The sequence below is a fragment of the Caloenas nicobarica genome, chromosome Z, assembly GCF_036013445.1.
Source record: "Caloenas nicobarica isolate bCalNic1 chromosome Z, bCalNic1.hap1, whole genome shotgun sequence".
NCBI lineage: Eukaryota > Metazoa > Chordata > Aves > Columbiformes > Columbidae > Caloenas > Caloenas nicobarica.
In genome coordinates, this window is record NC_088284.1 from 109,270,237 (window position 1) to 109,287,793 (window position 17,557).

The 17,557-nt window shown below is 42.9% G+C and overlaps 1 protein-coding gene across 3 annotated transcripts in view; it reads right to left on the bottom strand.

The window, feature by feature from the left end:
* NEGR1 (neuronal growth regulator 1) overlaps positions 1 to 17,557 on the bottom strand; it is a 227,964-nt gene that overhangs the window by 107,565 nt on the left and 102,842 nt on the right. For all 3 annotated transcript variants that reach the window (XM_065656334.1, XM_065656333.1, XM_065656332.1), the window contains exon 2: positions 15,313 to 15,545. In XM_065656334.1, coding sequence (XP_065512406.1) covers positions 15,313 to 15,545 — 233 coding nt within the window. The remainder of the gene's footprint in view (positions 1 to 15,312; positions 15,546 to 17,557) is intronic.

Genomic DNA, 17,557 nt, shown 5'->3' on the forward strand with positions numbered 1-17,557 from the left:
ACTGTTAGTGCTGTAAAACTTGTGCTTTAGTGAAACGGCATATCCCTGACCCACCCAGGACAGAGGACGAGAAGATCCTTGGGTATAGCCATTTCCCAAGCACTGTCTGGTGTGAAGATGAGCCCTGCAAAAATTAAAAAGTTCTACTGGGACTATGTTAATAATTCTCATTCATCACTGCCCTTACAGACAATACGTTTGTACAGCTGGGTGAACAGTCCATGGAAAAACCCAAACCAGCTCCTGGTTGTGCTGGGTATTCCATTCTGCTGAAGAAAGTTGTAAGCTTGAGTATTTGAAAAATCAGGGCAAGAAGAGCGTTTCCACGCCTGGTTGCTTCAAAGGATGCGCTCATTTTGCTAATTGCCTCCAAGAGGGCTTCGACTGACTGTTTGCTACAAACAGGATTCTAACTGAGTTCATTCTGAGCCTGCAGCTGTGGCGCGGTACTGCGACTTTGGGATAGCTGGGCTGCTGGAATTCCCTCCTTCGGTTCCTTCTGTGAGGTGGTTCATGTCTTTGCAGGTTGGATCAGTGCCTTGCACCAGATGAAGACTCGGACAGACCGGCCTTTGCCATAACCACATCTCCATGTGGGAAACCTCCAAATATTTTCTTGGCTAATGTATCCTAAAAATCTGAATCATCACTGTAATCATCAAACAGAAAAGAGAAGAATAATTTGGGTTACCCTCCCTTCAGTTATTTAAAGCTGAATACAGAAGCATAGCCTTAGGATGGCTCCAAGAGCTGCTTAAAGCTGTGTCATCAAAATGAAAAATACTTGGGTGATTAATTTTTTCAGTTTTACTTACAAAACAAGGGCTAATTGAATCTAGTCTGGTGATATTAATAAACCTCTAGATAAAAAATCATAATTCTGCTTACTGAAGACCAATGGCTTCTGACCCACGAGCCTCACTTTGCAGGTTCTGGTTGCTCATGCCTCTGGATGGGATATAATGAAATCAAAGTACTAACGGATGTTAATATGCGGTTACGTATTAGATTTTTTTTTCCTTTGTTCTTTCTGTTAAGGGATTTCAAATTAAATCACACTTTCAATCACCACTGGAGTGCTTTTTACAACTTGTAATGATACTGTAATTATTGCTTCATACACCACATGCGGGCAATTTCCAGATCAAATTTGCAGCTATTCGCTTACACCAGGTCAGTCACCAGAAACTGGACGTTCTGGCCACTTTTCTACATCAATCGTCTCCTGAACACCGAGACATGTCCAAAGTATGAGGCATTTCCCTGAAATAATTCACCATTCGTATAACTGCTACCCAGCTAGATCCATACAAGCTCCTATGGTATAACGCCGACTTGGGGCCGTGAGGATGACGAAGGTGCAGGGGGTGGCAATGCGCAGCCCAGGCTGCAGCTCCCTCTGCTGAAAGCCCAATTTAGAAGGATAAGCCTCCTAAATTAAACCTCAGTATGAAGGTATTTCAAAAGCTAAAGCGGGGAACAGCAGCACCTTTATTTCCCCCACGGAGAACGCAGCCCTGCATCCTCGGCAGATGTCGCGGGTTAGGCAACCTCTGCGTTTGCTGTCCGAGAATCTTTTCATATATAACAACTGAACAAGTTTTCTTTACATCTTTGTCAAAGCTGCACAATCAAAGATTAATTTTTTCAAATGGAGATTTTCCAGGCAGGAAACATTTAATCCGTACGCTTTAAAGCTTTCTTTCAGATTTCTTACAATTCAATATTACAGCATGAATCTGCGACTTTACTTTTCAGTTGTTTTCAGCCCTTTCTGGACATTTTCCTAAATTAGCAGTATGAATTCTTTTTAAAGATAGGTGTTTGATTTTGCTCTTTGCAACCAATGAATTTTGCTGCTTGCGAATACCAGGCATTATCATCATCCTCTCTTAAGCTATAAAATCAAAATTAAGCTTAGAGCGGGGGTCCTACAATGACATTCGGCCCTTTGAAGGCAATCGCAAGGCTGATGTGGCCCGCAGTGAAAATGAGTTTGACACCCCTGCTGAAGAGGATTCCAAGAAGAAGACAGTAGATGAGAAGGAACTTCTTTAATAAATCCATCCCCACACTTGTTCATTCTTGGTAATTCTCCCATAACCATGAATCCAACATAACTCATAGCAGAAAATATTTTCCTTCTACAAGTTCTCGGCTCATAAAAACAAGCCAGGATATACCATCTGAAAAATTCAAAGGGAAGACGTGCATCTTTACACACTGGAGGTGAGATTTGAAGAGCTACTACACAATTCTTGTTTTTCATTTAATTAGATCAGCTATGCAACGCAGATCAAGTTTGCCGTAGCTCAGTAGAACACATACCCAAGTGAGACAGCAGCAGAGACAGTAAAATCCTCGGCAATGGACTCTCTGTGAGCTGTTCAGCTGCATGGGCAATTTTTTTTTTATTGTAATGGGCTTTACCATGAATGGGAATCATCCTTGTGCGTGACAGAAGAGACGGTCTCAGCACAAAAACCTGACAGGGAAGAGGGTAGTGAATTCATGGATTTATTTCAAGACTGATTCTCTTGCAAATACATTCTTCCATAAATATCTAGAGTCACTGCTGTGGTATGAATGGAAAAAAGGTCACATCTTTGTTTAGTATTTTGTGTGTGTTTATATTCACTTAGTGGGTGAACTACGCAAGGGACTGGGCTGAGACTCCCATGTATTACCAAACAAATGCTGCACGTTTTCCAGTACAACCTGTGGCTGGTTCTGAGGCAAAGGGAACTCACTGCTCTTCTTAAGGCTGAATTTTCCATTTTTCTGACAGAGTCTCCAGTTGTTGAAGTACTTAACTTCATGCATTTCACTCGTTCATCTGCTTTCCCTAATGAGCTCTCTCTACCCCTTCCTGTTTATGGATTTGTATTAATGGGCTGGTCACTGGAGGTAGAATATTTCTGCCTATGTATAATTTAGTCAGCTTTACGAAACAGTCTGGCACGCTAAGAGGTCATGCATCAGCTTTTGCTAAAGCAGAGCTAGCTACAAAGGAGATAAATCACAGTCCTTTACACTGCTCTGGGTAATAATGCCATCTCTCAAGGATGTCATTAATTTAAAAGCAGGTATACAAGCTGACTTCGCCATTTCTTCGGAGCAGACCACAACTAGAAGCAAAGCGGCAGCATGCAATGGAGATTTAAGTACTATGCATCATATAAGGAAATAAAAGACAAAACAAATTCTCTCTGCTATCAGCTTCTCCAACATTAAATATGGAAATGTAGCAGGAAGCGCACAGCTGGTTTTATTGCAAATATCCTGTCAAGGTCCTCCAAAACTTACTGCTCTCTCCGCTTGTAACTCCGACTTCTTTTCTACCTGTGCTTGGCCTAGTTTCACTCCTATAACTAAGAAAAAAAAAACTAAACTGGGAAGAAATTGAAACAGAAAAATGAATAGCAAAGTATTTAAAACAAAGCCAAAAAAGAGGACATGCTCCACATTAATGCCATTTTATATTTCATTATTATACTTAGGCATTTCTTACTGCTAAAAAGACATACGGGGAATGTTCCTTACATTTTTCTCTTCGTTTAACTTGACTTCGTTTGCTTTTGTGATTAGCTTTTCAGTCACCAGCTCTTTACCCGTCACCCTGGGGCATCTTCGGCAGCAAAGGTCATATTGCCAATGAAATGCACCCTCAGACAGTACCCGGGAATGCGCCCCCTCTACCTTGCTTCTGCACTTCAAATGCTTTTTATTTTATCTAAAAATGTCCCTCAACTGTCTCCCAAAAAATCTTTTGCATTAGCTGTCACTGATTATTTATAATGAACGTTACGGTGGGAGGGAACTGCTTTGTCCCTGTATTAACCCCCCACTCCGTTCGCCTGTCCCCGCTCGGCTGCCCCGCACTCGGCGCCTCTTCCCGACTGCACCCGCGGGATTCCTCTCCTTTTAAACGTGAGCAACAAAACAAAACCCCAAGACCAATAAAGCTGCCGTTTCAGTCTGGAGTGGACTTTTTTCCCCTTTCTTCCATTCTACTGGATAAAAAGCTGCTGGCAGAACTGGTTGCTTGAATGGGACGTTATTTTGGGGAGATTCATTCTGGGGACATTCATGCTGAATGACTGTCCCCAAACCCCAGAATCAGCAACGGAGATCCATCACGCAGATACAAATCTTTCTCTTACTGGTTAAAAAGCAACACCAAATATTGCCTAATATTATTTCCCTTTGTTGGATAGAGATTTTCCCCTTAATTTTTGATATTATACTTTAAACTTACATTGAACCACCCTATTTTGCATAACGACACTGGGTAAATTACAGACTCGATTTACCCTCCACTGATGAGAACTGGCATTTTCCCACTGACTTCTCCCAATACCTTCTCTCATCTTTGGAAGTAAACATGTTTTCCCACTGATGAAGCACAAAGAAGCCAAATAAGCTTACATTTTCTGTCTTGCTTGCTCTTGTTTTTATTTCTTGGGCCAGTCAGTCCTTACCCCAGCCTGGGGGTAAAGCCTGGGGAGCATCAACCTCCCAACTCGACACCGGGATGGGGAGGAGACGTGGGAGGGGAGAAATAAGTATTTTTCAAACAGGAAAATCCAGCTTGGTGCTGCTGAAAGCAAGCACAAAAAGGCTGACAATGGTATTTTTACATAACAGTCCCGGTTAAAACGTAATGTTTCTAATACAAATCTAACTCATCAAAAGTAAGAGGTTTGCTAATACTTCATCAAAGCACCCTGAGTGGATGCAGATGGCTACAGGATAAATTACAGGCTGCTTTGAATTCACATTTTTGGGTGACATCTTTTAGTCTGGCTTACACTTGGGATCCCTGCAAACAACAGTTTTTCTACGTATTGTGTATGACTTGCCCAGATTTCCCCAGGATTCGGGAAGATGTGCGCGACTTTACCCTTCGAGCTTGTGGCACAAAGCACACTGGAGAGTACACAGCATATAATATATATATAAAATGCAATATATAAATGCAATATATAATATATATCACGTATTCCCCCGAGAAGCTGTAGCGTGATGCTGCCTTAGTGCACCCAGGAGTGGCTCAGAGTGTCAGCGGGGTGAGGGACACTCTTCCCCCCCAAAAAAGGGGATCCCCCAGCTGATTTTTCTGCCATGTGCAGCTGTCCCTTTTCTTGCTTTAGTACCATTTACAATGTTGGCATACGTAATTCTACCTCTGTAGGAGCGCACAGGAAGAGACACAAAGAGGCAAAGACTGCACGTGGCAGAATAAACCATTGGAGACTAATGACAGCACCGTTACCCAAAGACAGCAGCTCAACTGTTCAACCTTCATCAAAAGGAAAATCTAGAACAGGTTTGTCAACCAGTTCCTGAAAAACCCATTTCACACTTTTACAGATGCTACTATCTAATTATTCCAATAAGACTAACGCTTACTGAGGTTTCAAAATTCTAGACACTAATTTCAATGCTTTTAGGTTTTTAAAGTATGTAATATTGAGTTTTACAACTAGTTGGATTTATGGCACGGAGTTTCTCCCTGTAAGATGAAGTTCAATATATGTGCAGAATTACCTTCAAAAAATATAAGGAGAGTGGAGCACAGATTCAAATTTTTTCTTATTGGTTAGAAGTAGTTTGGAGTTCAGCTCTGCCCCGCAAACACAGCGCTGCCTTCCAACGCTGCCAGCTGCGAGAAAACGCAAAGCTACAAAACATCTCTCCATGTTCCACCTCCACATCCAGCGTATTCATACTGAATTATACCACAGTTTGACCCTTAATAAGAATACGTACAAGGAACTTGCATATAAACGTCCACATGTATGTGCTTGTGCACCCTGGTATTATATACAATATATACATAATATATACACCACTGATAGCCAGTGTAAACAGCCCAGAACTCTGAAGTCTCCTCTATTCCTGTCAGTCATCTACGTGACTGCGGACGCTTCACTTAAAAATAAATGTAGGTGAAACCATCCACCAGTTTTATTTCCCTCTACTAATGCCTTACTGGCTGGATTTTCATATTGCTGAATATCAGAAGGGCAATTTCAGACTGTGAAATACATCTGATTTTATCCCCTCAAGTCCATCAGGGTTCCCACTTGTGAACTGGACGGTAATACTTTTCTCCGCTTAGGAATAGTTCTGCAAATATAATTTAAGTTTAAAAATAATACAGTTATATAAGGACAATCCCTATTTGCTTATTGTTGATGCATTGACTTTAGTCTATAGCTAATATAAATGAACTACTCCTTGACCGAACCTGTTTCCAATATTTCTGATCACTGAGGTGCAAGCAAATTCAGAAAGGTCATAATGTCCAAAGAGCAGCATGAGCTGGGAGCGCAGGAGCCCACGTGGGGCAGCAAACCGCCCTGGCTTGGAGGGTGGAGCAGCAAAAACCTGGGGTGTTATTGCTGGGGCTTTGCGCCGCTCCAGCGGCGTTTCCATTACCGTCACAGGCATGTTGGATCCCCCCGCCTCCAGGAACCCTGATCACCGACTGGACAAAGACGCAGAAGCAACACCAGAGCAGAAGCCAGACTGGTTCACTCCCGGTTTGCAGGACATCGTCCTCATTCCACCTCCAGTTTCAACAAAATTATGTATTTGTCAAAACTTGCACTTATTTTTTTAATAACTTTGAAAGATGAAGTGCTATAAGTACATTCATAATTTTTATAATTACAGTCATTTTTACTATGTTCGTATACTTAGAATTGTCTGTACTGATACTTGGAACAATATTTCTAGTGTTTATAATTACAGTCACTTAACCTGCATACAGCCAGATAAGCAGCTTAAAAGTAACTTGGAATTTCATTATTGTGGCAAAGGAATGTGTAATTCTCAAAGTCTTTGCTGTTAAGCAAGCAAGGTCACGTCACGCAGCAAAAACACAGACCTGGTTCTGTGCTGGGGTTTCTGAGGTGCTCTTCTCTCTGGTTTGATGAAGTTCATGAGAGCTATGGCTCCTTTTTTTCCCCGATAAATGATTCTGATGTCTAGAAAAGTTGCCCTAGAAAGTATTTTTTAATTCCTAGATGTTTGCGTCCAAAGCCTTGCTTCTTTTCCCCTGTAAATAACTACAGAAAACAGTCCTGGATGAGCAGGGGTCCTGCCCAGGACACATTTCAGCTTTGTTGAGACCAGCATCTGCTGGTCTAATAGTTTGGATTCCCCTGCATCACCTCTTTAAGAAAGAAACTTTGCATCAAGGAATATTTCAAACACTTTCCCAGCTCCTTCCATTCGCCTCTGTAAAGTCACCTTTCCCAAGCACCAGTAATTCAACAAATGTACAGGGATCTTGATCATCCCACAGAGATGCCATTAATTGTATATATGGTTAAATGATTTCTCATAGGCAGCCTGAAGCCTTAAATAAGGTATTTATTACTTTCAATAAGTGACTGTTTCTAGAAGTTCAAGTGGACATGGTTATGATATTGCCTCTCCAGCAGCACCAGGGAGCCGGGATGCTGCAGGGCACATTTCGCTCTTTGGGAAACCTCTAAATTCAGCGCAGTTTCCATTTGTCTCACTTTTTAAACATTAACTGGACTTGACAAAAGGATTTTATCGGATTATAGCATTTCAAGCAGGACATTTAGTATGTCAGACGTTATTAGTTTTAATCGGGCTAAAAGCGAGCAGCTGACCCGGCGTCTCGGCAGAGCCGCGGCACATGTGCCACTCTCTCGAGGGGGGACACGGCCGGGCACTCGGGGACCTTTTCTTTTATTCCCCACTTCCTATAGAAATCGTTTTCATACACGGATCTGTTTTTCCATTGATTACAGGATTCCTGATACGGCATGTTTTAATCGTGAGGAAGAAGGTACTAAAAATCTTAGTAAAGTTTTGACTCTAAAAATACTTTTACAGTGCTTTTTTTCCCTCAATCCTTCAGAAACGGAAGGTAAGGATTTTTGAAAACTTTGAAAATTTACTTGGGGGAAATCAGAACCTTTGCACCTCCTTAGCAAGACTTTGCTAAATATTTGGATTTAAAGCCTTTCTGCAAGATAAAACCAGCATATTCTAGACCATGGTGTGGGATAATTTTTACATCCTCTTTCAAATCTAGGTGATGAAAAAGAAGATGCTCTGCGTAACAGTTGCAGAGATTGGTCTCCAACGCACTCCAACACTGTTTAACTTCCTTTGTTAACAACACTCCAAGCAAAAATTAAACTTTTAAACATGGGACACCTTTTTTTTTCTCCTGACAACTGACAGTCTAAAATTACCGAGGCAGAAATAACAGGAAATCCAATGAAAAAAAAAAAATCAGATAAATCACAGTAATCACAGTGTTCACCATGACAGGCAGCAGAAAGCTCAATAAAATATCAGACTCCTTACTCAGGGTACAGAGTTCCAAAAACACTTGCAATGTGGAAATGATGGCAATGAATAACAAAATAATTGCTATCTCGTTTTTTCCCAGGCCAGCCCAACTGCCTTTAATTGAATCAACGGGATGGTGAAAAGGCATTCAGAGAGGGAATAATAGAGCCCGCAGGAAGGGCAGTCAGAAGAATGTGTCCTTATATGTAACTAAACCCTTAAAAGTGTTATAAGCCAAATTTTATGTCTTTAAAATAAGGTTCCTGCAGTTCGTTACAGTCACAAAATAAAGTTTTGGAGGATCCGTTCAGATGAAATTGCATTTGGCTAGAGTGACTGTAATTAAAATCTCTGCATTGCCACACTCTACTTTCAGATGACGGTTGTATTTCTGAGGTAGAATAGCAGAAAAACAGCATTTCAATTTTAGTCTTCCAAGAAAGCCTTGTAATGACTGTTGGTTCTTTCTTTAGTGAAATTATAAGAGGGAATAAAAATTTTTAAAAAACCAACTGCCCCAACAGGTCTTGTTCACATCATCTACTTCAGCCCATTCTAAAGCCAGGTCGCAGACTGGACCTGGTTTTGCCTCAGTGCCGGTGAGAACCAGAAGGGACAGAGCGCAGGGCAGACACAGCTCCAGCTCGCTCGACCATCAATTCTCATTCTGAATTGCCTTTCTTCCCAAAAACAGTTTTCAAAAAGGTTCATCATCTTTTTTTACAGCGTGGGTTTCACACAATATTTCCAACTGGTTATTTTTGTTTTATTTGAGGGAAGGTCGCCTGTTTATAGGGTGGGAGCTTCCCAGACCAATGCTTTAGAAAGGACGAGAGATGTTGTGCCCAGCCTAAAGTTTTGGTGGTGGTTGGTTTTTTTGTTTTCTTTACCCCATTTTTTTCCTCCTTACTTCTGCTTCTGGCGTTGCTGTATAATGCAAGAAGTTGCTGGAAGACTCTGCTTCACACATCCTTTGCAAAACAACAAAACAACTCATTCAACTTAATTCAAATGTAACAGAATTAATATACTTTGGACCAGAGAGCAAATTATTATTTTGTGAAGATTATCTTTCACCTGCAGATTTCAGAAGATGGAAATTTCAGGCTTATGACTGAAATCCAGTTGCAGCCATGACTGTAAAGCACCTCCAACATCAGAGAATTATGAGTTTCAGACTAGTACAGCCCTGTTCTACTTCAGATAAAATATTCCTGATTTACATCCTCGTAAACGAGATCACCTGCTAATGCAAACATTTTCAGTGACTTAAGTCAGCTAAAGACGGGGAAAAGCCATTCATACATATTTTAGAGAGAGAGATCCCCGCAGCACGTCGAATGCCGCGAGAGGTACAAATGTGGGAGGAATTTAATAAATGGATAAAACCCCACAAATCCTGGAGAAAACACTCGGATGGGTCACTAGCGGTGCTGTGCTGCCCATGGATGCAGCGGCACGGCCCCCAACGCTGTTTGCTGGAGCAGACAGGGTCTGCTCAGCGGGGGGGTCTCATGGAGCTGCCTCCCCACCCAGAACCATTTTTCTGTCTTTTTCTCCATGTGCTGAGCAGGGACAAGACGATAACAGTGGCTGGCAGCAGCGAGTTGATTTTCTAATGAAAACTGACATCCTACTGAAGTGCTAGCAATTTAAAAGAGTAATGGATTGTCAGTTTTAGCTGGGAAGTGGTTGTTATATGATTTTAGAAGTCTTTTGCATATTTATTTTGTCCCGCTTTAAATAAATTTGGGTAAGATTTATCTCGTTAGCTCCAAATGCAAGTCCCTCTTGGCCTGATTGGGGAAACAAATTAGACTTTGCAAACATTGCGAAGACTAAATCAATACATTAATATTTAGGGGACATTAAGAAGGTTTATTAAACAGGAAAAGGGCCTTGAGTATTACTTTGGAAATTTTATCTATGTTTAAATAAAACATATAGCTCGCAGTTTCTGAGTCAATCTATAAATCGTATTTACACAGATAAATGAATTATTTCTGTGCAACGATGAGACGACACTGAGGGGGAGGACGGAGCCGTGTCCCGCTGGCACAGGGTCTCTCTGGGAGTGGCCCCAAACGTGCCCAGATTAAAATCAAAATTAAGACGTCGAGTAACTAGCGTAAGGAAGTTTTTCTGTCACTGGTTCCCCCGTGTCACCCGTTCCCTGGTGGCACATTTTGGCTCCGATGGCATCCGGGAGGCAGGTCCTGGTGGGATGGAGAGGGCAGCAGTGACCGGGGGGAGAGGTGACGGGGGGTGGCAGAAGGAACGAGACCTGTTGTTGACACCCCAAAGCCTAAACCAGGGACCTATTGGGGCCGTGCAGCCATGGCAGACTATTACAAACACAGCCCTGACAAAGCAGCCCAGGTCCAGGCTGCGCCCGCGGCTCCTGGCGCTGCTGCCACCAGAGCGGTGCCACGTCCCCAGCCGCCTTCAAGGAGACAAACAGAGCTGCCAGCTCCTCAGTCCTGTCCTCAAGGAGACCACAGTCACCAACACCGTGGTCACCCCTGTCCCACCAGACCCCCACGGAAGGGGTGTCCCCAGCCCCCGGACAGCCCATCTCGATGTGATGGGACCAGCACCGTCCCCTCAGCTCTTGTCACAATTCACTCGTAGCTGAGTTATATTGTCCCGGCCCTGTAAAGTCCTCTCCCTCAGCCGGTACCCTTGTTCTCCCTCCCCGGGATCCACACCATGTGCATTAATAAAGGATAACAAAATTCTCCCCGTGCCCTCATTTCACGAGGTTAACCAAAGCAATCTCTTCCAGACCTGTTCCTCATCCCCGTCCCCACCCTGGGCAGCTGCGGTCCTCCTGGACGCCCTGCTCCGGCCTCTGTCTCCCGGGGCACCGACGGGAGGGTGGCTGGTCCTCTGCCCACGTGCGCAACCACATCGTTACTACGTCCTGACACGCGGGGAGAGCCGCAGGCTCCAGGCTGGGACCTGCCGCTCTGCCCCGCAGCAAAATTCATTCTCAAGGACATCGGTAAACATGTCTTAATATTTCTGCAAATCGAAAGGGAAACACAGCTTGGAGGATGCAATTTAAACTTTGATAGAATAAATGTCAGATTAGAAATGGCAACCTTTTCCTAGAAAAATTATGAGTGCAGTAAGAGGTATTTCATTTTTTTATTTCACTGTGGCAAACATCTGATGTTTAAATCATCTGCAGTTCATGACACTGCACATCAAGCATCTGGCGCTGAGATAGATTGAGTTGATTACAAACTCCTACCTTCTAAACTTTTAATTAATTACTTCATAATTCTCACTTCTTTTTAATAAGGTCACTGAATTAAAGTTAACTGGATTATCGTCCTCTCTTTCATGTGATTTTGCTTCCATTGATGCAAATGTGGGCTAAAGACACATTAGGCTTTTTCCTTTTATATTAACTATCTTGATTAATTTTCTTGGTACATAAAGGTGTAGCTATGTAATAAGTATCAGTGATCTAGGCTTGGCTTGGTGGCTTCTTTACGGCGCTGAGCTGGGATTTGGGAAACTGAAATGCAGCCTCAGGGTCTGCCGAAGGTTCCCTGATGGGCTGAGGCCAACTCGCCAACCTCAGGAGGTCTCTGCACGTGGGGCCGTGATGGAGAAGCTGCTGCTTCGCATCTGCCTTGGTTATTTATTGACCGCGGCACTGGGCAGGAATTTTTTGTGCACAAGATCTGTGGTTTAATGTGCGAGTGTACAATATTTAATGCAATGTGGCCTAAGCTATGTTTTGGGATGCTATTGTAAAGAGCCAGAAAAAATATAAAGATGGAAGAGAAGCAATGAGGTTGGGATGAATTTACTGAACGTAACATCGTGACTGCCAGGGACCAAACAGGGACAATTTCCAGGCCTAGCCAGGGCTGGCGGAAGTGTCGGGTTTGTGGCCTGTGCTTCTTTACCTTTCTATATTTCACTCATGAAAGTTAAGGCATTTCTAGCCCATTAAAATGTATTTATTCTCTTAAACAGTTACACAAATATGTTCAGAAACTGTCAGCCCAAATTGCAGAGAAGAGGATATTCAAAATGACAGCTGCTGGATCTGTGTGGACCCCACACACATACTGAAAAATTGAAAAAGGGGAAAAAAGAGGGTTGGATTTACATGGCTTTTAAAGTGGAATTTCGCAGCAAATAATTTTGCAGTCTGGAGTTTGAACCCATTTAGGAGCTTGTGATCAGACATCAGTCCTTATTCATTTAATTTGTGACACAAGGCGCACACCCCCGGCTCGCCAGCTCTGCTGTTTGCAGCAGGACAACGTCTTCTTTTGACACAACACAGTCTGGAGGGCAGAGGAATTTTAAAAGCATAAGACTTTGCTTTCAAATTTTCTTTTTCTCCTGTTATTTCATGTGCTGATCTAGCTCTGCTGCTGTTCATTTATTCACACTGTAAAAGGAAACGCAGCCCTTTGACTGAATGATTTTATACTTTGGTAAAAGACCTGCTTTTCCCTTCATTTATTTCTCCCCGATAGCAGACGTTGTTTCTAATCTTGAAACACAAAGCCACGAACAGTATTAATAGGAAACATAAAACTGCTTCCATAAAATGTTGTTATATCATCCCTGTGAACCCTATGCAGCAGGAAAGGATGTATTAAAATAAGTTTCTGGCAGCAATTAGCTGTTTAATGTCCCCCGTCCAGCCAGGGGTACCCTCAGCCAGGTCAGTCTCCATCTCAAAGGATGCACGACCCGCACCCCGAGCCCCCGCACGAGGATGAACCGATGGCTTTGTGAGCCATGGAAGTACAAAGAGACCTGGTTGAAAGTGCTCACGAGCCCGAGTCCCACCCAGGGCCACTGGACAGGTGACGACGGCACCAAGAGTGATGCAGGGCTCTCCAAATGAACATGCAAAACCCAACGGCGATTCACGGCGTGGTCCCACCCCCGTGGGATGAGCGACTGGTGCGACTCGCATCCCATCCCATGAGCATCCACTGCACGGCAGATAATTATTAATATCTATAGTAATATGTACATGTAGATACGAGGTGGAACGGAAAGAAATGGCCCCAGTCATCACCGAGGTGGGATGGGGCGTCCTCCAGAGCTGCCAGTCCCACTCTGCCGCTCGGACCATACCCGACCCCTCCCTACAAGCAGGGACCCAGCAGCTTTCCCTTCTTAGGACTAAGAGAACTACATGGGAAAAATACAAGGACATGGATTTTTTTTAAATTTGTCTTGAAAACAGTGCGCTTGTTCCAGCTATGCCTCATGGAGCTGGTCCTTCCTTCCTACTCACTGAAATAATAATGGAGGAACTGAATATCTAGATATACAATTGCAATAATAATTGATACTACCACAGCTTCTTCATTCCAGCTTCCCAGTCCGACAGCATCCAAACCTTTCTGCCACTCCTGAACAACCCACCCACACCAACAGCACATTTACGAGTCTTCCTGCAACCGTTGCCTCTGAGCAAGGTCATAAAAATGACTAAGTGATGGCTTTTTGGCTGTACTAATAAAATAATGCTCTTTATGCAACAAAGACACTTGGCTCTTACAGAGCTACAGTCTGACGTTCTTACAATCGGGGTCTAAAGGTGCAGTGGTTAAGGATAATTAGTTTGAGAAGCATTTCATACACATTATTTCTAAGGGATTTTGGTGTGCCATATGGATCAATAGAGATTGCCATTTAAATTCTTCTGTTTGATATTCATTGCTTTATTACTCATAAAAATGCAAAAGAAAATTTTAATGATGATTACACCAAAGACTAATAAGTTAAAGCCTTAGGTTATACTTTGCATTTCTGAAGATATAAATGCAATCGCTTAATAATTATGCATATTTTTAACTATTGAGTTATTATTTCTCTATGTACTTGTAGTTAGCCTAATTAATTTTAAGCTCCTGTTTATATATTTTATACATGCAATTAATTGCCAACTTTTTTTTTAGCCCCTTGCACAAGGGCATTAACTATTAGACAGACAACCGAAACTGAGAACTGTTCACCCTGGAACAACACAACAACTGTTACCGCCATGTGAGTAAAACTGACCCTGTCATTCTGCAGTGCTTAAAACAGAAAACTGTCTCACAGAAATAAGTGGATTGTTCTTATTAACAATATTGGGATCCCAGTATTTCTGTGAGAAAACTGGTTGGGAAGAAACAATAAACTATGGATTTTAATGCAATATCAGCTCATCTTCTTTTGTTTATTTTGGTTTTAATGAATTTCTATTGAATTTCTAAATATAATGGAATTTCTATTTTAGAAAAATGGCTTTATTCATTCTAATTTTCCCTTTTTTTAAGCTGATGAGTTAACTCTTGCTTTCATAACAACGCCTGCAATGGTACGCACCAGAGAAGACACTTGAGGTGCCCAAATGAAATACTGCATCTTTCAAATCCAGTAAAATTTACAGAAAACTTCATCCGTAAAGCTGCCTGTGGACAGGACACATCCATGCGGGCGGCTCAGCCGAGGGCTGTGGGGACAGATGTTTCTGCCACTATTCGGTAGCAAAGTTCAAACGCAAGGGCTGTAAACCCTTTGTGAGCTCAGCACCAGTGATGCACCAGATGTTACGTGGTGCACAGGCTGAACACCGCGCAGAAAACCCCACATTTGGAGCCATGCGGGAGACCCACGGCAAACCAGCAGGTATCTGCAGGGAACTGCACCGCCACTGCTGCACCCCTATGTTCCTCTTCAGTCTTTACATCTTGTTCAATTGTCAGCAGAGCAGGATTGGGATTTAAACCTGATTTTGACAAGCTGGAAACCCTGCTGGGCTAATTATCTGCTTGCAGGGGCCCAGAGCACATACAGTCTATGGCTACATACAAGAAAGAACAAAAGAAATGTAAAAAAAACCTTTAAAATGCACTTAGCTGGCGTGTCCCATCCATAAACTATTTTTTTCTAGTATGTTTCCAACGATGACTTGCAGATGGATTAACCACCTACCGTGTACGGTTAAGTGCACCTGCATGGTTCTGGGGGTGTGCTGGGTCTGCACGGAGCAGGTGTAGGGACCGTCATCCGTCACGTCCACGTCCTGGATCTGCAGGCTGTATTCTCTTCTGTTTGCTGTCGCGATCGAAACTCGAGGATCCACTGACCACTTATCGCTTCCAGCAAAAATAATACTCGACCGATTCAGCCAGGCGCCTTTTGAAGCTCCATCTTCCAAGTAACACCTGGGAAAAAAGGTGAAAGCATAAGTAAGAAAACATAGGAGCTTTTAAATAACATTGACTGGCTGTTGATTTTTAGACTGAATACAGATATATTAGAGTTGAACCTCAAAACATGAGCCGTTTGTGAATTCACAAATCATCATGAAACTGAAAGCCTATTTCACAAACATACTATAAACAAATATATTTTTCTGCTATGTTCTTCCTTTCTGATTTTCCTGCTGCGAGTGTTCAGTGGAGCAGTAGGTAGAAAGTCCCAATTATTTCCGAACCAGACGCAATGACTCCATCTCCGCAGCCCTTTCTGCTCCAGTTCCAGCCCGTAAGGCTCAGGACAGGGCACGGGCGCCCGTGCAAATTCTTGTCCTTTTCCTAAGACACAATAAACTTCTGTTTGTTTAGCTAATGAAAAAAGAGACTTTTGCAATCAAAAACTATAATGACATTTTAGAATCCAAACCAATATTTTTTTATTTCCAAAAGATTATTAGATTTGTCATTTCTAATCTTATTCAAGACATCTCGTTTAAAGCAAGCATACATTCGATTAGCATGGATTTCCCTGCTGACAACAATGACATATGAAGTGTATTTTTTAAAACATCTTTGGGATGGCAGTGACTCAGACAAATGTTTGTTATGCCATACTTCAGCTTTTCAACAATTATTATTAGAACAACAACTAAAAATGCTGCTCTTCAGGGGATAATAGTCACCTTACTCGGAGCTCGGTCAATAACACCCCATGGTCAGAAGCAGATGTACCCCAGATTCCCTTCCCTCTCAATTTTAGTTCAGAAGTATAAATATAGTCCATAAAGACTTTGTTTTTTCAAAATTAGTAAAAAGTACAGCTCGAGAATGAAAACACATATATTTGAAGAATTTGACAGCATTTTACACAATATCTCGGGGGTTTGAACACGGCGGCAGAGACTGCGAGGGAACCGCGAGCTCAACACACCCGTGTAGGTTCCACAAACTGCCTGGAACGAATCAGCTGAGAAATAAAAAGAACAAGGTATATTGCAAAATCTAATTTGTAGTCCGTTTCACCATCTCTAGACTCAAAGGCCAGTCAGGGTATTAAAGGTCAACGTTAATTGAAAATATTTTCTGTAGATATGCGACAAAAAAAAAAGCCATCCAGGCGTAACAGCAGCGTAACCTTCTCCCAAGGTAATTAGGCACCGCAATATGCTGTGGTTGTCAATATTGTGTATTATTTGTAACTTGTCTCTAAACCAGCTTTCTGTCTCTGGTTGCCCAGTGCATGCTGGTTTGAGGAGAACCGCGTTGTGAAGGGCTCTGTTCGGTGTCACCGACAGGTCCCGAGAGCAGCGCGGCATCAGGCGCGGCACCCCGACTCGGGGCGGCACGCCGCGAGAAGCCGGTGAGTAATCCTGACAGCACTTGGTCGTGCCACGGAGTAAATATCGAGTTATGCGAGTGGTAAAGCTGTGGCATGCAGGCTGCTGGGTTAAAACCGGTCCCAAGAGATGTTCTGATTTCTAAAGCGACTGATGGCTTCGGGGTAGCCATCAAGCTTTTCTGTCACCTGGCAAGAGGGGAGGGATGCTGGTGACGGGAGAAGGGACACCGCAGATGGCTCCTCGGTCCCACAGCGGCTGTGACTTTCTGTTCAAGGGACGCTCGGATACACAGTCCGTGTTCTGCTCTGCAGTGTCTGACAGTGGGGACGCTCCCCTCAACGCGGCCAGAGCCGTGGCCTGTGTCAGCAGCCAGTCAGGAAAGAAAACACGGCCATGGGGAGAAAACCACTAAATACAAACGATGGGAAGTAAAACCAGCAGAGCACAGGACTGTGCGAAGTGCGAGAATCCAACAAGAGCACAAACACCGGAGGGGTTCCAAGTACCACCTTGCCATAGACAACGAAATACTTCTCATAAAATGGGAGGAGAAAGAGCTTTATTTCTACACAAGACTGAGTCTGTCCGGAGGGAGGATAAGGATATTTAACTAGGGCTCAAAAACTAAATAAACATTAT